At 51.2% G+C, this 23,033-nt stretch overlaps 1 protein-coding gene across 2 annotated transcripts in view; it reads right to left on the bottom strand.

Moving 5' to 3' along the window:
• The window catches only part of Il21r (interleukin 21 receptor), a 33,243-nt gene extending 14,433 nt beyond the window's left edge, over nucleotides 1-18,810 (bottom strand). Inside the window, exons 1-2 of one of the 2 annotated variants that reach the window (XM_076840359.2) lie at nucleotides 18,794-18,810; nucleotides 165-228 (exon numbers count right to left, since the gene is read on the bottom strand). In XM_076840359.2, the coding sequence (XP_076696474.2) occupies nucleotides 165-213 (49 nt within the window). In that variant the 5' untranslated portion in view covers nucleotides 214-228; nucleotides 18,794-18,810. Of the gene's footprint in view, nucleotides 1-164; nucleotides 229-1,169; nucleotides 1,240-18,793 lie in introns of those variants that run through there. The other variant, XM_076840360.2, reaches the window with a different exon arrangement.
• Nucleotides 18,811-23,033: the final 4,223 nt, after the last annotated feature.

Below are 23,033 nucleotides of genomic sequence, written 5' to 3'. Positions count from 1 at the left end.
TGGGGGGCAGCCACTCGACCAGTATGAGTCGCAAGTGGACGGAGGCCATCGGCTCTGGGTCCCGACGGCCTCCAGCCATGTCCAGGAGCTCCCTTGGCCAGCGCAGCTGGACTGTGTGGGGGAGGGGGGCCCCTGCCACCCCCCGACCCGGGGCAGCTACTTACCACCCTGCAGCACCAGCAGGAGCAGGGGCACGGCCCAGCCTCGGGGCATGCTGCGTCCAGGGGCCTGCAAGACACACACAGGGCGGGGGGAGCTGGGCGGGCAGGCGGGCCTCAACCCCGGGCCTCAACCCTGGGCCTCAACCCCTGGCCTCCCCAGGCCAGCCTGGGCAGGGTCCTGCGGGGTCTGAGGGGTCCACCGAGGCTGGCCTGGGCCTCCTGCCCCTTAGCCAAGGTCACTCCTCCCGCAGCCCCCGCCCAGCTCCTTCTTCTCGCTCTTAGCCCAGGAAAGGAGACCTCGAGGGGGGGACACTGGCTCTTCCTCTGTCCCTGCCAGGCCCCCTGATGTGGCAAGAGTGGAATTAAAGGGGCGGGTGGAATTAAAGGGGCGGGTGGAATTAAAGGGGCGGGCACTTCTCTGCCCACCCGAGTCCTCTCCCCGGTGCTGACAGTGGCCCCAGAAATTGGCTTCTCCCTAAGTAGGAATCCAAAGCAGCCCCCCAAGGGGACGGCTACCCCACACGCAGGGGGAGGCCTGCCCGAAAATGAGGCTTCTTACCCCGTCCCAAAGCCCAGGTCAGCCCCCTGCGGGGCGCACTAAGAAACTCAGTCCCAACCAAGGAAGGGCCGCCTGGGCCGGATCCTGCCCGAGGTGGAGACCCTCGCGGCTGGGGACGAGGCTCTTCTAGAACTTGGCCTGTTAAAGCGGCCAGCTCTGCTGGGGAGCATCAGCGGCCAGTGGACCCAGGCTCAAGAGCTCCATCCCAACCAGCCCCCGTCGAAGGGACACCGCTGGACCTGGAGCCCAGAGAGATGACCCAGGAGTCCCATCAGGCACTGCTCTCCTCAGACACTGTCCCTGGCCCCTCCATAGCAGTTCCTGGTTGGAGTCCCCCAGACCCTACTCTGGCCCCGTCCACAGCCCTGTGTGAATTTCTTTTCTAACAAAGTCAACAAGGGGGCCGTCCTGGGGGACGCCGGCCGTGCAGCCAGAAACTTTCAGAGTACCTGCTGTGTGGCCACAGGACAGCCCCTCGCCCTCTCTGAGCCTCATAAAGTGGAGACTCCCAGGCATCCGTGAGCATTTAGGGAGGTCGTTGGCAGAAAACTCTTGACAGTGCCCTCGGACACGTAGACACTCGGCTGGGACCCTGTAAAACTCGGAGCATCAGAAACGGAAACTCCCAGAAGGATCCAGCCGAAAGTTTCCAGAATTCCTCCCCTTCAAAATTTCGGCCTCAGGCTCACAGAGAGATACCGTTCACTATCGATATTTTCTTAAATGGATCCACGTAGAAATTAAAGTGCAGCTTCATCCGAATAGATAACATCCGTGCTCATGTATTTTTTATAACAGGCTTTAAAATGGACTACGGTGCTGTCACCATAAGGGACTGTGGGGACGAACTCCTCTCCACCTGTGTCTGGGAGCAGTGCCCGGTGTGACCTGAGACCTTCAGCCTTGTGCTGTGACTTCGACCACGTCCCCCGAAGTTCAAGTGCTGGGACCTTATCCCCAAAGTCGCCTGTTGCTGGATGGTACTTGGCGGGGGCCTTGAGGGGTCTCAGGATCACACGAGGGCACGAGGCTCTCCCCAGGGCTAAGCAGATGCCAGAACTCGCTCTCACACTCCCCGCCTCCAGCACCATGAGCCAAATCCTGGTCACTAAAAATGACCAGAACTGTCAGGCACGGTGGCCCACGCCTGTCATCCCAGCCCCTCGAGAGGCTGAGGCAGGGGGATCGCAAGTTCAAAGCCAGCCTAACATTTCTACCATTCCTTTAGGGAGACCCTGTCTCTAAATAAAATATAAAAAGGGCTGGGGATGGGGTTCAGTGGTAAGCACCTCGGAGTTCAATCCCCAGTATTTTAAAAAAAAAAAAAAGACCCAACCTCAGGTGTTTTGTTATAGCAGCAGAAAGTGAACTATGACACTGTTGTTCCACCTTGAACAGGAGGGTCCGCGTCTGCTCTCCCACTAGCAGGTCCACAGCTCCCATCCCGACCGCAGCACAAGAATAGCTCTGTCCGGGTCCCTGCCCAATGGCTTCCTCTCAGCCACAGGAAAAAGTCTCCTTTCCAGGGATCAGGGCTCAGCCTCCAAACTCCTCGCCTTAGCTCTGCACAAGCCCGACTCCTGGGGGTGTCAAGGCGCCCGCTGGCTGTGTGGCCCTTGTCATGAGGTGCCCCATAAACTGGAGCCCACCTTCGCAGCCCAGAGTGGGCACCTGACCCAGTCCTGGCCAATCCCAGGGCTCCACTTGTCACTAAGGGCCCCCGGCCACAGCGACTGGATCAGGGATGGACCTAAAACCAGGCAAGACCATTGACACAGTCCTGGGGATTCTTCCTTAGAACTCCAGCAGGGGGACTTTGGGGGGTACCTGCTAGAAACTCGCAGCCATCTTGGTCACCTCCTAATGCCTGCCTGGAAAGGATGAAATTACTGTGAAGCACAGACCCAGAGTCCCCACGACAGCTTTGAGGACCTGGATCCAGCCGTACCTGAAGGCCACATCTGCATCATTCATTGACATGAGCCCCAAAGCCCCTGCTTTGCTCAGCTGTGACAAATACTGTTTCTGTTGCTTACCACCAAGGACATCTGATAGAGAGGGAGAGAGAAGAGGGCCCAGATTTGAGGATCGTGGAGCAAAATCCTTCCCCTGGTCCTCAGTTGCTGTCTCTGAGACGGGAGCAACCCTGGCCTCTGATCCTGGCCTCTACTCCCGGCCTCTGCTCCCGGCCTCTGATTCTGGGCTGTGAACAGCGAGAAGCTCCTCCAGGGCCCTGATCCCTCCTCCTGCCTGCTCCGGAGGCCGCACCCCTCCCAGCACCCTGGGCCCCATCACGCCCCTGTGCACGGCCAAGTCCTCTCCCCCGGCACTGTCCCTGTCCCGTCCTCCAACCCCAGCTCCCACGGCCCACCTCTTCCCTCCCGCTGCCATGCCGGAATGTTCCAGAACTCTGCCACTTGCACCTTCCCTGGGGCTGTTATCTGCTTGCTATTTCTCATCCCCTTCCCCCCATTTTTTACTCCAATCAACATGTCCCCAAAGAAAACCTGCAGATGACCAGGATGCCCCCCGGGCGGGCACCACACCCGCTGGCCCAGACGCACCCTCCACGCCGCCTGCCCATCTGCCCCCAGCGCTGCCTTTGCCTGGGGGGGACAGTCACGCAGCACCGGGCTCCTGGTCCTGGGGTCCCCTCCGCCCTGCTTGCCAGGCGTCAGGGAGAGTGCCCGGCCTGGGGTGGCCCCCCAAGTATCCCCTAAAGTAAACCACAATTCACCACGACAGGGACACAGCGGGGAGGGACAGCTCGGCCGGAAAGCAGGACAGCGTGGAGCCTTGGGGACGCCTGCGACCCGCCCAGGGCTCCCTGATTCAGCTTGTCCCCGTTTAAAAGCGGGAGGAAGGAGCAAGTGTTTGAGGCCTTGCAGAACCAAATGGCCAATGGCCGGGTCCAGCTTCTGGCTTCTGCCCAGGCGGTGCGCGGAGAAGGCAGAGGCCCTGCCCAGACGGCCGCCCCCCAGCGCCACCTCCCTCTCTGCCCCGCGTCCAACCCTTTAGGCGTCTTCCCACTCAAGCCGACTCCTGAGGGCCGCGGTGACTTTCTCCCCCTGTGAACCAGGCCACTCCAGAAAGAAGCCCAGAGTGTCGTGAGCCTCCCCTCCGTGGCCTCCCTGCAGCGCCCACCTCCACGGCCTCCTTCAGGAGAGAGAAGAGTCCCTGAATTGGAGTCTACAGCATCCCGGCTGTGTGTCCCTGGGCAAGTCACCTGACCCCTCTGATTCTGTTTTCTCATCTATAAAATGGGGGGTCACGGATCTCTGCTGCCGGTTTCTTGTGAGCACAGGCTGCACCCCGCAGGAGGAGCCTTGCGGAAGGGTTCACCCAGCAGCCTCCGGGGCGGGGACATGATTTTGGCCAAGGTCTGGGACATCCTGGAACAGGAGAGAGGCTCGGGGTGGGAGACCAGGCTGAAGTGGGAGCTGCGGAGACCGAGAAGTGCCTAACTTTCCCATCAGCACAGAAATGCAAATGAAAGCCACAGTGACAAACCCTTTGACCTTATCAGATTGGCAAAGAAGTAGAAGCTCAACCCACATCACGTGGAGCGAGGATGTGCCCTAACGGGAACTCTCGCCGCGACCTGTGGGACGTAGACTGATACTCACTACTGACATCCATCCTCCCGTGGACGCAGAAGGTCGTCCGTGGGACCCAGGGACGCGAGCCAGTGTCCTCCCTTCACACTCTCCCTGGGCGCCCAAGAAGGGTCCACGGCCTGGCTTCTAAGAGGGACAAGCGAGGGGCAACCCAGACGCTCACCATCAGGAGAATGGAAACAACACAGGGTGACACAATGGCTCACTGTGACAGTGAGTCATTTGCCACGGCACACGACGGAGCTGGTGACTCACAAAGAAAACAGGGAGAGACAGAACCCAGGCGCCACCCGCCGTGGTGCCTGCTTCAAACCACATAAGACGACAGTTTAAGCAAACACACAGGTGTCCTGAGGCAGGAAGGGCCCACGGAGGTGACAAACGTCAAATCTGAACAGTGTAGAAAAGGGGTCTCAACAGTTTGGAAAAACTGGGGGAAACTACACTGGGTGTTGGTTATATGACTATTTACACCCTTTTACATGTCCAAACTACCTCACAGGCTGGGTGCAGTGGTGAATGTCTCTAATTCAGCAGCTCGGGAGGCTGAGACAGGAGGCTCACAAGTTGGAGGCCAGCCTCAGCAACTTGTCGAGGTCCTGAGCAACTTAGCGAGACCCTGTCTAAAATAAAACATAAAAAGGGTTGGGGGATGTGACTCAGTGGTGAATTGACCCTGGATTCAATCCCCCCAGTACCAAAAATAAACTAAAAAATAAGTATTAAAAAAAAAACCCAAAACTATCTCACAACATTTAAAATGAAAATGAATCTCGTTTTTGTAAAATTACGTATGGAGAGAGGCTGTGATGGACTAGTGTTCCACTGAGAACAGCCTCTAAGCAGGGAAAATGCTACATGAGCAACCAACCACGTTATTCAGTACTTGGGAAAAGGAAAAGTCATTGAGATTTTGCCAGCTCCCCTGAAATCGTTGAAAATGAGAAGCACGTCAAGAAATCCAGCATAAATTAACCTCCTGATAAGCTACAGAACTAGAGAAGATCTTGGCAGTTTCACAACACGGAGGCAAGAATCAGGGCTCAGAGCCGAAGGGGAGAGACGGGGCCTGGTGAGCACCCAGTCGGTCAGAGAGGGCTGAGCCTGGGGTAAGGGAGAATCAGGAGCAGTCCACGTCCGCTGCAAAAAGATGAACTATGTCTGGAAAGAGTGAGCTTCATCCAAAGCCAGCCTCTGTACCAGTATCTACATCCACTTCTCTCTCTCTCTTTCTCTCTCTCTCTCTCTCTCTCTCTCTCTCTCTCTCTCTCTCTCTCTCTCCCCCTCCCTACCCCCTCTTTCTGTACTAGGGATTGAACGCAGGGGTCTCTACCACAGAGCCACCCCCTGAGCCCTGTTGCTTTGTATCTTGAGACCAAGTCTCCCTAAATCGCCCAAGCTGGCCTTGAATTTGTGATCCTCCTGCCTCAGCCTCCTGAGTTGCTGGGATATGGGCGTGCACCACCGGGCCCAGCTAAAGCCTCTATATGTTTCAGACACAATGTCCAACATTCAACTAAAACTACAAGACAAACTAGGAAGGAAACAGTATCAAAGGACAGACAAGAGGAAAAAAAAGACAATAGAAATCAGCGTGCAGGTGACTCTGAAAACTGACATTATCAAATGTGATTCCAAATAGCCTTAATGAGTGTGCTCAAGAATTCTACCCGAAATAGGGAATCGAAAGAGAAGGAATCCTTGGCACCAAAAAAAATTGAAAAAAAAAAAAAAAAAAAGAAGAAGAGTAGGAATCCTAGAGATGAAAGAGACAATAACTGAAATTTGTAAGTCCTGAAGAAATGGGTCTGTGAAATGGAAGGCGGATCTGCAGGGAATACCCGTATTGGATTATTCAGAGAAAAAAGCTCAAAAATCCAGAAAAGAGCAAGAGAGACAGAGGAGACATCAGGTAAGGGTCGAGCACATGTGTGACCAGAGTTAAGAAGGAGAGAAAAGCAGAAATGAGATACAGATACTTGTTAAACTCCCCGACTAATAGAAGACATCAATCACAGATTCCACAAAGCTCTACAAATCCCCCAAAGGATGAATACAAAGAACCACATCGAGACCCATCACAGAAAAACTTTTTAATAATTAAAAGCAAAGCTATAGTAGAAGTACTACAGGGAAAAAAGACATCTTGCCTTCAAAGAAGAAATAAGACTATCAGCTGAATTTTCCTTTTTCCATTTTTTTTTGGGGGGGTACCAGGATTGAACTCAGGGGCACTCGACCTCTGAGCCCCACCCCCAGCCCTATTTTGTATTTTATTTAGAGACAGGGTCTCCCTGAGTTGCTTAGGGCCTCGCTCTTGCTGAGGCTGGCTTTGAACTCGAGATCCTCCTGCCTCAGCCTCCCGGGCCGCTGGGATGACAGGTGTGCACACCGCAGCCAGAATCAATATGATCTTATCCATACAAAATCTAAAGGAATCCACACATCCACGCACACTCACCTGTTCAAGGTAATAAATGAATTTATCAGTGTTGTATATGCAGTAAACAAGAATCAATTATATTTTATATACACTGTCAATGAATAATCTGAAATAAAATTAAGAAAGTAATTTTATTTAAATATCAAGAAGGAATGGCAATAGGAGTCAATTTAACAAAGTTTGTTGGTTCCACTAGTACATGATCAATTAGCTTATAGAGTGAGTCTTGTACACTAGAAATGACAAGCACTGTTGAAAGAGACCACAGAGACCTTAAGTGGAGGACACCCTGCACTCCTGGATTGGAAGAATATTATTAAGATGACTCTCCAAACTGATCTACGGATTCAAAGTCATCCCTGTAAAAATGCCAGCTTGATTGACAAGCTGATCCTAAAATCCATAAATGGAAAGGCCCAAACTAGTCAAAAACATCTTAAAAATGAACCCACTTGGAGGATTCATACTTCCCAATTTCAAAGCTACTACAAAGCTCTACCAATCAGCCCAGAGCGGTGGACATAGAGACACAGGTGCAGATCAAAGAAATTGAGTTGAGTCTAGAAATAAGTCCACGCTTTCTTCTTTTGTTTTTTGGTGGGGGATGGGGGTGTGGAGTACTGGGTATTGAACCCAGGACCGCTTAACCACTGAGCAATATCCCCAGCCCTTTTTATTTTTTATTTTGAGATAGGGCCTTGCAAAGTGACTGAGTCTAGCCTCCATCTTTCAATCCTCCAGCCTCAGCCTCCTAAGTCTGATTATAGGTATGCACCAGCTTGTGTGGCTTGTTCAATTGATTTTAACAAGGTACTAAGACAATGGTTAAAAGAATCGTCTTTGGCCGGGCGTGGTGGTGCAAAATGTAATCCCCGTGGCTCGGGGGGCTGACGCAGGAGGATGGCGAGTTCAAAGCCAGCCTCAGCACAAGAGAGGCCCTAAGCAACTCAGGGAGACCCCGTCTCTAAGTAAAATACAAAATAGGGCAGGGGGTGGGGCTCAGTGGTTGAGTGCTCCTGAGTTCAATCCCTGGTACCCCCAAAACCTAAAAATAAAAAATAAGTCTTTAAAGCACAGGGTGCTGCTGAACTGGATATCAACGTAAAACTAAAAAAATCAACTCAAAATGGATAAAAGATCTATATGTAAAAGGTCAATTTATTACTAAAGTCTTAAAATAAAACACAGATGTAAATCTTCACGACCTTGCAGCAGGCAAGAGTTTTTCTTAAATATGACACCAAAAGTACAAATAAGGAAAAATAGATAGATTGAACTAAATCAAAATTCAAAATGTTCGTGCTTTAAAAATAATATTAAGAAAGTGGGGGGGGGGCTGGGGCTCAGCGGTGGAGCACTCGCCTGGAATGTGTGTAGGGCCCTGGGTTCGATCCTCAGCACCACATGAGAATAAATAAATAAAATAAAGACATTGTGTCCGTCTACAACTAAAAAATAAATATTAAAAAAGAAAGTGACAAGACAGGGCGGGGTGGTGAGACGTACCTGCAGATGACCGGTGAAGGGCCTGGGGTGCCAAGGGCCTGGCGCTCAGAAGAGGTGAGACCAGACTCCAGAAGACAGAGAATCCAATTTAAAAATGGGCAAAAGATTTGAAGAGATCTTTTTTTTTTTTTTCCCAAAGAAACACAAATAAACACATGAAAAGCGGCTGACCTCATGAGTCATAAAGGCACAGCGACATCCCACTCCGCCTCCCAGGAGGGTGACGTCACCACCGTCACTGTCAAAAGCCAGCTGGGAGCTGGAGAGACGGGAACCCTGGACGTGGCTGTCCCGCGTGGAAACGTAGAAGCCGTTTCAGTCTCCCCAAAAACCACACACAGGGTGACCAGGGGACCGAGCGACGTCACCCCCAGTGACATATTAGTGAAAGGGACCGGAGCCACGTGGAAGAAGATCACCCTAAAGCCCTGGACACGGAGGGTCACAGCAGCCTTCACAGTGGCCACGTGGGAGGCACCGAAACGTCAGCCCCAATAAACAACTCACCATGAAAACCTTGGAAATTCACGCTGAGGAAGTCAGACACAAGGTCGCACACTGCATGCAATGTCACCAAGGGGCAAATGCACGGAGGCAGGAGGAGGGTCCCGGGGCCGAGGCTGCGGGGACCTGGGGGCTCCTTCTGGAGTGGTGAGCTGTTTGGGACTTGGGACGGCCACCCAGCTTGGAAGACAGACGAAGCCATTGAATTGTCTGCCTAATTGTCTGGTGGGTTTTAAAGTCTGTGAAATGTATCTTAACTATAAGTTTTTCAAAAAGTAAGATTTATTCAGTCAAAAGAGACCAAAACCAGCAGAATAGAGAACTTGTCATTGGTAGATCTGAACCAAAAGAAGGACCAGGTGAGATTTTTAGCTAAAAGAAAATGACTCCTGATTGGAGTCAGTACTGAAGGACAGACGGACAAGCAACCGAGAGAACTGTTAAGTAAAAATAAATATTGATTGCTAAAATACTAAGACAATGTCTGAAAGTTTAAATTAGGTGTAGGATCCATTCACAAGAATGGGGTCCGAATAGACGGACTCTAGATAGGGCAGAGGGGTGGGGGGAAGGGAGGGGACAGGGGGTTAGCAATGATGGTGGAATGTGAGGGACATCATCATCCAAAGTACAGGTATGAAGACACGAATTGGTGTCAACATACTTTATATACAAACAGAGATAGCAAAAATTGTGCTCTGTGTGATAAGAATTGTAACGCATTCCACTGTCATGTATTTAAAAATAAAATCGATTAAATGTTAAAAGAAAAAAAAAGATTGGGGTCCTAACTAAAATAATATCTATTTCACGCTTCTATAATTATATCAAAATGGAAAAGATAAAGTACTGATTTGAGGTAGGTCTTTTAAAAAATTAAGTATGCATGTTCTACTCTGTAAGATAATCACAAAAAGAACTATCAAAGAAATAAAAAACTAAAAAGAACATAGAGCAGTAATTTTAAAGTTAACTATTCAAAAAAAAAATGGACAAAGGAGAAAAAAGAGAATCGATCTAATAAAAAATAAATAAAATAAGATAAATAGCAAGATGATAGACTTCATTCCAAACACAGTAGTACATTCCTTAAGGGTAAATGAACCAAACGTTGGAATTAAAAACAACCTTGGTAACAAAAGTTGACGCTAAAAGAAAGTGAAATGATAGGTCAATCCTTATCATGAATAAAATGCAAAAATTCTAAACAAAATACTGACAAATCTAGTGATATATACAAAAACACCATATCAGTATCACATTGGTTTATGTCAGGAATTTAAGATCAGTTTGACATTCAAAAATCAGTAATCTATTTTACAACATTAAGAGAATAAAGAAGATATTTGATCTGATCATTCCATGCATTCAGAAAACATTTAATGAATTGCAAAACCCTTTTGTGATTTCTAAAACTTGCTAGAAAATATAATTCCTCTGAATAAGAATATGATCCTGTAATTTGATAAAAGTCTCACACACACACACACACACACATACACACAACATGCATAGCTAATGGTATCCTCAACTGAGAAATATTGAATATTTTCTCCCTAAGGGTAGGAAAAAAATCAAGAATGTCTTGAATCAGAGGCCCACATCAACACAAAGATGAGAAAAAGGAACAAATTGATAAAGAGAAGGAAAAATAAGTATTTGGAATGGCACCTAGAAATATCCAAGACACCCACCAGATGAACTATTAGAATAATAATTCATAAGCAAGGAGACTAAAGATGAGATCAATATAAAAATTTTATTGAATTTCTACAGATCAGCAAAATTGACAAACTCTTAGACAAAGAAGAGAGAAGGCTCAAGTACTAAAATCGGAAATGAAAGAGGAGACATTACAACCAGTGTCACAGAAATAAAGGGTACAGGAGAGTACTCTGGATGATTATGTCCAACAGATGGGGTAAACTGTTTTGAAGAAACTGACAAATTCCTAGAACATATGATGTACTAAGACAGAATCATGAAAAAACAGAATATCTGAATAGACCAGTAAGTGGTAAAGAAACTAATCAGTAATCAAAAAATTTCTGAATAAGGAGAAATGTAGAATCGGATCTGATGGCTTCATTAGAAAATTCTACCAAATATTTAAAGAAGGATTAACACCAAGTCCTGTGAGACTCTTTCCAAAAATCAAAAGGAGGAAACACTTCCAAATTCATTCTATGAGACCCCAACACCAAAGCCAGAAAGAGATAAGAAAACCACAGACCATTGACCCTGCTGAATATTTATGCAAAATCCTAACAAAACCTAGCAAACCAAATTCCACAGTGCACGAAAAGAACTAAACACCATGATGGAGCAGGATTGATTCCTGGAATTCAAGGATGGTTCAATTTTTGGAAATCAATAAATATCACACACTGCATAAACAGAATAAAGGACAAAAATCACACGATCATCTCAACTGATGCAGAAGAAGCATTTGACAAGATCCAATACCATTTAATAATAATTTTTCAAAAACCCAACAAATGAGAAATGGTTAACATACTCAATGTTGAGAGACTGAAATCTTTTCCTCTAAGATCAGGAACCTTAAAAATTCTACAAACACTTAAGAACTATGAAATGAATTCAGCAAAGTTGAAGAATACAGAACAAGCACTCAAATGTGACTTGCATTTCTATATGCAAACAATGAATAATCCAAAAAGGTGATTCAGAAAACAATCCCATTTACAATAGCATCAAAAAAAGAATAAAATGCTTAGGAATCAAGTTAACCAAGGGGGAGGAAGACTGGTACACAACATTGTTAAAAGAAATTAGACACAAATTAATAGAAAGACAGCCCATCTTCATGGATTGAAGACTTAATATTGTTAATCTATCAATACTACCTAAAGCAAATTTGGGGTTTAAAGCAATCCCTTCAAAATCCCACTGTTTCTTTTTCTTTTCCATGAATAGAAAGGTTCAATGGTGCATTCCTATAATCCCAGTGACTAGGAGGCTGAGGCAGGTGGCTCGCAAGTTCAAGACCAGCCTCAGTGACTTAGCAAAGCTCCAAGCAACTTAGTGAGACCCTGTCTCTACATAAAAATATTTTTAAAAGGGCTGGGGATGTAGTTCAGTGGTTAAGTGTCCCTGGGTTTAATCCCCTGTACCAAATAATCATTATTATTATTATTATTATTATTATTATTTAATTTAAAAATTGACAAAGAACCTGAATAAATATTTTTCCAAAGAAATAAACAAAAGTGTAATAAGCATATGAGAAGATGCTGGAACTCACTATTTATCAGAGAAATGCAGATCAAAACCACAACCAGATACCACTTCACACTTGTTAGGATGGCCATTATTAGGGGTGGAAAAGGGAAATGACAAACATTGGTAAGAATGAAGAGAAATTAGAACAATTCTGTATTTTTCTGTTAATATTTTGAAAATTAAAGGAAGAAATGCCAGGTACATAGTCAGAAGAAGGAAGAGTGGCATCTCAAAGAAACATTTACCATAGTCAAGCCATGTAAGTGATCTAAATTCATTGACAAGATAAATGAGTCGAGAAAATGGGCTATATAATACCAACCATGGAATATTATTCAGCTCTTAAAAAGCAGGAAATATGTTACACGTGGGTGAAAACCGGGGGCAGTATGTGGGGTGAAATAAGCCAACGGCAGGACAAAGATGGCAGGATTCCACTCTCATGGATGTACTTAGAGAAATCAAACTCATAGAAACAGAATGTAGACGGGCAGTTGCCAGAAGCGAGAGGGAGGGAGAATGGGGAGTTGTTTCCTGGCAGCTGTAGAGTTTGACTCATGCAAGATGAATACCATCTGTTGTTCACAACATGCATGCAGTCATCTCTCCTGGGCGGCACACCTGGAAATAGCTGAGGGAAAAAAAAAATATATATCTTCCTTATGAGTGAAATCCAAGTCTGGGACCATAGTGACTTCTCTCACGGGATTAGCAGAGGAAGATGAGGGAAAACTTACAAAAGTAAAGGCAAGAGCCCTCCATCATGGCCAGACGCCATGACATCCACTAGCTGTCAGGAGGCTGAGGCAGGAGGACCACTTGATACTAGGAGTTTGAGGCCAGATTGGGCAATAGAGTAAGAATCTATCCACCCCCCAAAAAATCAAAACAAAGACAAAGCATAACAACCCAATAATAACACAAAAACAATAACAAAGCGCCCTCACCGGGTGGCCAGGTGAAGTAAGCCATGTTTGGGTTTTTTTTTAAAGTATTCCCTCATACATCTGGAATCCCAGCTTGAAATGTGTGTTAATACGTTATAAAATGTGAAAATGAATCATTATATTTTGTACACCAAGGACAGATGAAATGTTAAAGATACGCAATTGACATTAACATTAAAAACTAAATACCCAGGAATGACCATCGTTAAAGATATGCAAGACTTCTACACAGAAACCCACAAAATGTTACTCAGATAAACTGAAGGAGATAGAAAGAAGCAGAGGTGCATACTATGTTCATGGATTGGAAGATTTAAAGACGGAAGATGTCTGTTCTTCCGGAGTTGAACTAAAGTTTCAATAAAATCTCAAGGCTCAAAAAAAAAAAAAAAAAAAAAAAAAGTCTCCTGCAGGATTTTCCTTGGTGAAAATTCACAAAATTATTCTAGAATTTATATGGAAACACAGAGTTGAAAATAGCTTGGACAATTTTAAAAGAAGCATGTCGAGACAGAAATCAGTGATTAAGAAAATACGTCATTGTTGGCCACTGGAAACAAAAGCTCTGAAAACAGATTCATATGGGACCACTTGATTCTCAGAAAAGGCACCGTTAAAAGGCTGTGGGGAAGCTGGGCACGGTGGCGCTCCCCGGGGATCCCTGCATTTTGGGAGGCTGAGGTGGGAGGATCATAAGTTCAAAGCCAGCCTCAGCAATTAGCAAGGCTGTAAGCAGCATAGCAAGACTCTGTCTCAAAATAAAAAATAAAATAGGCTGGGGATGTGGCTCAGTGGACAAGGACCCCTGAGGTCAATCTCTAGTGGCAAAAAAAAAAAAAAAAAAAATGAAAGCAGCAGGGAAAGAACATTAAAGCACCACGACATGTTATCCGAATGTTCACGTGGAAAAAAGAAACCTGGACTCCCCCACACACACCACAGTAAAAACAAATTCCAGATACATGGTAGACCCAAATGTGAAACTAAAACACAACAGAATCATCTAGAAGGAAACGTCATGTTTTAGTGAACCCAGTGCAGAAAGCTCTGGGCATAAAGGAAAAGACTCATAAGTTTAGTTAAAAGGAAGAAGGATTTCTGTTCATCCGGATTTCCAGGGCTGGGATCCTGGCTCAGGGGCAGAGCGCTCGCCTCGCAGGTGTGAGGCACTGGGTTCGATCCTCAGCACCACAAAAAGTAAATAAATCAATGAAAATAAAAAATGTCCACTGACAACTAAAAAAAATTAAAACTCAAAAAAAAATTGAGCCATTGGAATTTTTTCCCAATAAGAAAATGTGAAAGAAACCAAAATTGGAACAAGAGAAGTCTACACATGGCATCACATCTATGCACATGTAGGGATCTTTTCCGACTCACAGACGTATATCTCAGGGGCTAAAAGCCATCTGGAGGGAGCGTACTGTCACTCAGGGTCCCCACGTTCCGCTCCCTGCGCCCGGGCTGGCGGATGGAGCCCTGGAGCCTCTGCGCCCCCAGGGCTCCTGCTGCGCTTCCAGCCTGGAAGGAACCGCTTCCCCGTCTCCGCTGTCCCCGTCTCCGCTGTCCCCGGCGGGAGGGGCAGTTCCTGGCGTCAGTCAACCGGGTGGCCCAGGTGGGGGCCGCAGGGTGGAAAGTGAAAGGGGCCCTTTCCCAAAGGGACCAAGAAGAAACCGAGAGGCGGGGGAGGGACTCCCCAGCGGGGCCGTCAGCCAGAGCCGCGGGGCTGGAAGCAGAAGTGTCCCTCCGGGACTTCCCGAGAGGGAACACAGAACCGGGGCTGCCAGGTCCCGCTGGTCTTCCAGGGCCTCTTCTGCCCTGCCCCGGGCTCCGCCTTTCGGTCCCCTCCACCCGCTGCGCACCAGGTGCCAACAGCTGGGTCAGCTCGCGGCTCGCCTGGTGCTGACGCCTGGCATGTGCCCTCTCGGCCACAGGACCCTCTGCTCTGCTGGGCCTGGCCTCCATGCAGGCCTCCAGATTCAGTCCAGATGTCGCCTCCTCTGTTGGTCTCTGCCCCCCACGGAGTGAGAGTGGCCCCTTCCTCTGGAGTGCACCCCTCGCCAAAGCCCAGAGCTGGGGTGTTTCCCTCTCGGCATCCCCGCCTTCAGTTCAGTGCCCTGCCTTGGCTCTCATGTACTTGAGGAGGACAAAGGCTCCAATGCTCCACCTTCCCCTCACCTCAGGACCTTTGCACACACCACTCCCTCTGCTGAGGACGCTTTCCCCCAGCTTCTTTGCATTTCCATCCTCAGATTTCAACTTCGGTGACGCCTCTTCATTCACTCTGTTGGAAGTGGATCTTCTCTGCAGTCCCCAGCCCACACATCCCTGTGGATCTCCTTCATAGTCATCTTAGGCTCAGTTTAGTGGACGTCTCTGGCTGAAGCGCCCAGAGGCTGGGTGGTTGACCTCTCTGTTCCCGCAGTATTCCTCGTGCATGGCGCGGGGTCTAATGGAGCCCAGGCGCCACCGGCAGAGACCAAAGATGGAGAACGGATTCAAGAAAGCGAGGTGGGTAGGTGCAGGTAAGGAGTAGCCTGAGAGGTCGCAGTTCCCACATCAGCTTCGTCCCTGTCCCCAGAGCCACCCTCTCTCCTCCTTCAGCTCCCAGAGTCTGAGTGCGGTGACGGCTGTCATCAGATCAGTGACCTGCAAGCTCTGCCTGAGGAGGTTCTCAGGCGGCCCCGGGCAGAGAGGGGCCTCTGCTGGAACCCAGGATGGCCTCCCCTCTCAGGCTCTCCTGGGCCTCGGCCTCCCACCTGTCTAATGGAGCGGGGAGCCTGGGGGTGCCCGTGGCGTTGGCCGGCTGGGTCATGCCCTCTGGGGACTGGTGTGCCAGGGCCTCGCCCTGAGCGCTCGGTGCACGGGGAAGGGCCTCCCCCTGCAGCCTCCCGGCCTCCCCCTGAGCACCGGCTGCGCTCCCCTGGCCCAGGAGCTGGCGCGCACCCCAGCCTGAGTCTTGTGTCCCAGAAGCCTCCGCGCCCAGGCTGCGCCCTCTCCCAGCTCCGGCAGCCCTGCAGCCCCGGGGAGGCGTGAGGCAGCGGCAGGATGCTCTCAACCGCAGCTGCTGGGGCTGGAGGCAGGAAGGCGGGGCCCGAGAGCAACTGCCCCCCATCCCTGGCCAACCAGGGCAGGACCAGGTGCTCCTGGGCAGTAACCAGGCAGGAGACGGGTGTCGCTAATTCACCCCGGAGAGAGCCGGCAGCCGCTTGGCAGATGAGGAAACTGAAGCCCAGAGAGGCCCAGAGCCTCTGCTGTGGTCACACAGCAAGGAAGGGCTGGTGCACCTGCCTCCCTGGGGACCATTGGGGGTGGCTGGACCCTTCTTGAGGGCTGCAGGGACCGGCAGCCTGGTCCCCATTGAGGGCCCCGGCTGCGACCTGGGGAATATTCTCAGGTTGTCTCAGAAGTTCCAGGTTGACTCAGCGCTCTCCTCCAAGCTGTCGTGAAAAGTCCCTTTGGCAGAGGGCCAGGGCAGGGAGTGGGGGTGGTGGCACCTAGGAGCCGTGGGGGAGGGTGCTCCTCCCACTCCTCCCCCTCCCCCTGTGGAGCAGAAGGACCCTCTTCCTCCGGAAGGTGTGAGTTCCCAGAAGCAAGATGGCTCCCTGGGTGGCCCTAGAAACCCCTCCTCCCTCTCTGGGCCTCAGCCTCCCCATCTGTGCAGTGGGGCACAGTCACCAAAAGAGCTGTCACTGGTTGAGCTCAGAGCATGTCAGACTCTATGCCAGGTAACAGTCGCAGATATTATTATCAGCAGTGGGTAAAGTAAAACCACCCAGTGACTCAGGAGGCCGAGGCAGGAGGATCGCAAGTTTGAGGCCAGCCTCAGCAACTAAGTCTGACCCTACACAATGTCCTGAGACCTGCCTAAAAAAAAAAAAATTAAAAAAGGGTTGGGGACGTGGCTCAATGGTAAAGCACCTCTGGGTTCAATCCCCAGGACCCCTCTGCCCCCCCCCCCCAAAAAAGAGTGAAACCTACTGGTCCTCAGCACACGCTCCTCATCAGAGCCTGTGTGCTCCCCTGGCTTTGGCTGTCTGTGTTACGAAGCCCAGGACCTGGGAGGTGTCTGACCCCACAGTATGTGCTCAATAAAACCCTCTGAACAGATTCTCACGGCCCACCTGAGCGGGTGCTCCGGTTCCCGTTCTTACAGACATTTCCTCCTATCACAGACAGGCAACTGGGGTTCAGAGAGGTCACAGGAGCACTAAGTGGGAGAGCTGGGATTTGAACCCGGTTCCGTCTGAATCCAAAATCACGGTCAGCCGCGTACCCGTGAGTCAGCTCAGCGCCCCCAGGGACCACGGGGACTCCTGCAGGTCTCCCCAGCACGGCGCCGCCACCGTCCCCTCCCCTGGTCACCCGCCCTCCCTCTCTCCTCCTGGGGACTCGGGTGGACCTTGCTGGGAGGTGGGAGCCGGGGCTCAGGCTCAGCCTGGGTCTTGCTCTCCTGAGCCTCCTCTGGAGACACCCCCAGGGCGGGGGGCAGGCTCCACAGGGTCCCCACCTGGCCACGGCCCACGCCCCTGGAATGGATGCCCAGCGGTCCCGACGGGTGGCCCTTCTCAGAAGGTGCCCTGTGCCGTGAATCTTCTTTTCCTGTCACCCTGTCCCACGGTGGTGACCTTGCCGTTGTGTGCTCTGAGCGGGGTATTTCCTGGTCACAGTGGACCCGGGGCAAAGACGTCCCCGCAGAGCCTCAGTCTTGCCATCTGTGAAAGGGGCTGGGTCCCCCGAGGGTCCTGGGCTATGTGAGCCCTGGGGCGAGGGGGGGGCAGGCAGGGCTGCTGTGTCCCCGGAACGTCCCCACACCCTCTGCCACTCTTGGGGTCCGCTCCTCCCCCCATGGCTCAAGGTTCCTCATGGTACACACTCCCTCTCTAAAGGACACCTGGGACTGCACTGTCACCTTGCTGTGACCTTGAGTCCTGACAGACAGCCCCACTTGTCCCCGGGTCACACATGTGACAAAGGAGGACACGAGGCGAGACCCAGCGGAGATTTGCCTGAGCTCACCAGCCTGGGAAGGCACATGGCCACACTCTCTGGCCAGGTTTTCCCCAGCCACCACGTGCTCTGAACCCCCCAGGGAGCCACAGCTGTCCCGGGAGCAGCCTCGGGGCTCCTGCTGGGCAGAAACTGCCACCCCTCCAGAGTGTCCCGAGTCCTTTCCCCACACGCTGGCTCCCCTGTGGCTCTCCACCTAAGCTCCTCAATCCCCCTCCTCCACACAAAGAGGAGTGGCCTCTTATCATCTGACCCACCCCCGGGCTTCATGATAAAGACCAGGAGTCCGCTGCAGGGTCACCTGGTTTGACTGCCCACCCTGCCGAATCCTAGTTGAGGCGCCAAAGGAGAATCGTCCTCCGTCTCCAGGCTTCATTTCCTGTGAAATGGGCGCCCAGCCGGGTTTTGAAGGATGAGATAAAATACAGGTGACCAAACACAGACGCCCTGGCCTAGCTGACATCTCTGCCCGTCAGTCTCCGCCCCTGTGCCCACTGTGGCCTGGCACCGATGCCCAGGACCCAGGCGATGGAGCCTCTGATTCTTGGAGGCTGGTTTCTATAGACGGGTCATCTCAGTCATGCCCCTGCCTCGGGGCCCTGAGCTTCCTGCAGAGCCACATCAAAGACCTCCAGGCCTTCGGAGCAGGGCCAAGCGGGGGACTCCAGCCCCACTCTGCCCACTGGCATGAAGCTTCTGAGACTCCCTGTCCCCAGGCGGCACCTGCCCACAGGCTCGGAGCCCTCTGTTGGGCACTGGGGGAGATGTTGTCCTGCCCGGGGCCAGCGACAGGACCTAGTTACCTGCTCCTGCAGCGTCTTCCTCAGAAACCCATTCCGTGGTCCCCGCGATCGGGTGGCCTCCCGGGGTGGAGGCAGCTGGCCTCGCGGAGGACGGGAAACAGGTGAGAGGCGGCAGGGTCCAGCCGGGTGGCGATCCACACCCTGCCCCGCGTGGCCACCGCACGGGTCACCCAGGCCGAGGGACGGCGGGGCTCTGGGCCGGTGGGACGCAGGCAGGGCCGGGAGCAGGCGGCAGGAGCGCGGGGCAGGGACCCGCTGGCCACCGAGGGTGGACGAGGCCCGGGGACAGCCTCAGGCACAGCCCGGGAGAAGCAGGCGGGTGCCCGGGCGCAGGGCCCACGGCCACCCGGCGGAGCGACGCCCGTGGGTCTGTGCGAGGCGGCGGCGGGCGGCTGCCATCCCTGTCGCCGCGGCGGGCGGAGGAGGAGGATGTGGCCAGGCCGCCCCGCCCCCGCCGGCCCCTCCCCGCAGAGCAAGGTGGGGACCGGCCAGGCGGCGCCCTGTGCTCGCCAAAGGTCACCCAGCAAGCCATGGGGGCCGCCAGGACGACATCTGCCTCCGGGGGACAGCTGACATCATCCCCACAAGCCTCTCAGTGACCACGAGGGAGGGGCCACTTCCCACAGATGTGCAAAGAGGCTCCAGGCTGAAGGGGTATGGGGACCGCCCAGTGGCCCCACCTCTGGGACACAGAGAAGGCTGAGCCCTGGGGACAGAGCCTGTCCAGGCGTCCTGGAGACCCCCCTGTCCCTCTGCACACTGGCCTGTCCCATCAGCCACGCGCCTGCCTGCTCACTGGGGTCTGTACTCCCAGGTGGCCCCGACCCTCCCCACCACTGTCCCCTGCACCAGGCCCCTGGGGGAGCCCAGTCCCCATGTCCTTGAAGGCAGAACCCCGGGCCCCTGTGGCATGGCCTGCTTTGCCCTTCTCTCAAATAGAGACACCCAGAGGCTGGCCACAGGGACCATGGGGACACGGGGACTCAAAGGTAGAGAGAGGACGTTCTCGAGACAGAGAGAGGCTCTGTCTCCTAACAGCCCGAGGCGCAGGACAGGTTCAGAGGCCTCTGGTTGACATTTAAGAGACAGGGGACAAAACCTGCTCACGCCCCGCAGCCTCCAAAGAGGAACTCGGTCATCACCATGACCACCGCCTGGCACCGCGTGGCACCGTCATCTGGGCTCATCCTGCCAACCCTGGGGCCAGGGGGGACTCGTCCCACTTTGCGGATGGAGAGAGGCTCAGAGAGACCGTCCCACAAGCAGCTGGCGGGAGCTGGGATTTGAACCCATCCCTAAGCTTGTCCCCGAGGGTGGAAAGGAAATGTGTCCAGAGGCGGGGGGGCGCTCTGGGTCCGCGTGGATGCCTGTCCAGCCCCCCATCCTGCCACGGACTCAGCTTTGGGGAGCAACTTACAGATGCTCCGCACGGCCAGTCCAGGGGGACAGAGAACACCTCTTGCACTTTATTTCTTGATACATGTGCCTTTTTCCTTCTCTAGACATGTTTGAGGAACTTGGGACAAACTCCCCTCTGGTCACTCTGCAGGCTGTGGGTCCTGCACACAGCCCGAGACAGTCTTTGCCCTGACAACCGGAATACCTCCCGAGCTCCAGAGAGCAAATCTTGGGAAGGAGACCAGCTTGCTCTTTCTTGTTCTCTTGATCTTCAAAGTGAAATCTTCTGAGACCGCGCCCTGCAATCGGCAGCCATTGAAAGATCATAAGGAGGAGTAAGAGGTGACTAATTTGTGAGGGGCTCGCTTTGTACGAGGGGGTGGAGGACTTTAAGGATTTTTAAAGACTTTAAAAATCACTGGAGAGGACAGCCGCCATGCTCGTCCATCGTTTCCCCCTCGCGCGACAGATGAGGAAACAGAGGTTCAGAGAGGCTAATGATTTGTCTAAGGTCACACAGCTGGTGAGTTAGAATTTGAATTCAGTCATTTGGACTCCAGAGCCCACACTCGAGACAACTCACTTCACTTCAAGATTAAAAAAGAAAAAAAAAAGGTGGGGGGTGGACAGCGACGTGGGCAAGGTTTTAGGCAGTGCAAAGGTACTGAGGCAGAACCCATGTGGCTTGCTCCAAGAGCCCAGGGACAGAGTGGCAGCAGAGACCGAGAGGTGGGGAAGGTCACACTCACTGCATGCCACCTGGGAGGAAAGCAGATTTCGTTCCAGTGGAAATGGGGAGTCATCTCTGGCTTTCACGGGGTGGCGTAGTCTAATTTGCATTTTCAAGAGTGCTCAGGGCAGGCACAGGCTGTGGGGGACACAGCAGGGGCCACTTAGTCCCTTAGTCCCTAAAAAGAAGATGGTGTGGGGACGGGAAATTTAACAGCTGCCAGGGCCACATCCCCACCCCCAGAAATGGAGGCGCAGTGTCCTCTGGGGCGGTGCCTCTGGGTCTGCCCATGTCTCAGGAGTGTGGCCCGCGGAAGGGAGGTGTGGTGGGACCTCCGGGGCCCTGGCAACCCCAGAGGACTCAGAGCTGGTCACCGAGAGGAAGTGGTCTCTCTGCCTTTCAGTCAAGTGGTCTCCTGGGGGAAAAATAATTGCGACAGCCCCTCCCTCCGCCATTTCCTCTTTTTTATTTTTATTTCCACAGCTCCTTTGAGGTATTATTTATACAACATCAAATGCAGCCACGGAATTCAGTTCAATTAGTTCTAGAAAATGTGTCGAATTGTGCAACTCACCATGATCTAATGTTGGGAAATTTCCATCATCACGAAAAAAAAAAAAAAAAACCAAAACAAACAACAAAAAAAAAACCCCAACAATCCCTTGGGCCTGTTTGCAGCCAGTTCCCGACTCCCACGTGCTTGGTCGTCCTCTGCCAATTTTTAAAATTGCATTGCTTATCATTGTTGGGTTGTAAGAGCTCTTTACATATTCTGGATACTTGACCTTTATCAGATGGATGGTCTGCAAATATTCTTTCCCAATTTTCTGCATCGTCTTGGTGCTTCCTGAGTAGTGTGCTTTCATGTACAAGAGTTTTGGGGGGTTGAATCCTGAGCTGTTTAACCACTGAGACACATCCCCAGCCCATTTTCTGTATTTTATTTTGAGATAGGGTCTTAATAAACCGCTTAGGGCCTCACTAAGTTGCTGAGGCTGGCTTCGAACCTGCCATTCTCCTGCCTCAGACTCCCAAGTTGCTGGGATTACAGGCGTGCACCACTGCACCCAGCACTGAAAGAATTGTTAATTTTTTCATCCCCAGGCCCCTCTTTTTTTTTTTTTTTTTTTTAATGTTTTGAGCCAGGGTCTTGCTAAGTTGCTTAGGGCCTTGCTAAATGGTGGAGGCTGGCCTTGGACTTGTGATCCTCCTTCCTCAGCCTCCCAAGCTTCTGGGATTATAGGCAGGTACCACTGCACCCAGCAAGAGCTTTTAATGGTTATGAAGCACAGTTTCTCTCTTTCTTTGTGCTTTGAGTTACATCTAAGAAGGATCCGTTACCAACTCGAAGGTCATGAAGATTTTTTCCAGTGTTTTTTTTTTTTTTTCCTGAGATTTTTATTGTTCCGTTACTTCTTCTATTTAGGTCTCTGACCCATTTTATATTCATTTTGGTGTATGGTGTGAGATAAGGGTCAAACTTTGTCGCTTCACATATACATCCATCCAGTTGCCCCAGCACCATTAAATAAATAAATAAACAAGTAATATTTCTTGATTAAATATAAATCACCAAACATAAATATTGAATTAATTAACTAAGAGGCCATTCTTTCCCCCATTGAATTGTCCTGGATCCTCACTGGAAATCACCTGACCCCAAGCCGTTGACTTCTAGACTCCTGACCTGGACGCCAACAGCCCGAGGTCCCTGGACACAGCGGCTCTGTAGTGAGTCTTGCTCTTGTTGTTCTGACAGCTGTTTGGGCTCTTCTCTTGCAATTCCACATGAGCTTTAGGATCAACTTCTTCATTCAAGAGAAAAAGACACCTGTCGAGGTGAAGCATGCCCATAATCCCAGGCACTCGGGAGGCTGAGGCAGGAGGATCGCAAGTTTGAAGGCAGCGTGGGCAACTAAGGGAGACCTTGTCTCAAAAGAAAAAAAAAGGTACCAAGGGCCAGGGATGGGGATGTAGCTCAGCCCAGCACCAAAAATAAATAAATTAATTAATTAATTAAAAGAAAGAACATTGGGATTGCGTTGAATTCAGAGAGTGCTGTAAACTGAAGATCGCCGTCTCAATGACATTACGCCCTCCACTTCACCAAAA

This window comes from Callospermophilus lateralis, chromosome 19, assembly GCF_048772815.1.
Source record: "Callospermophilus lateralis isolate mCalLat2 chromosome 19, mCalLat2.hap1, whole genome shotgun sequence".
Lineage (NCBI taxonomy): Eukaryota > Metazoa > Chordata > Mammalia > Rodentia > Sciuridae > Callospermophilus > Callospermophilus lateralis.
The sequence above is the reverse complement of the archived record's forward strand: the minus strand, read 5'-3'. Positions and strand labels throughout refer to the sequence as shown.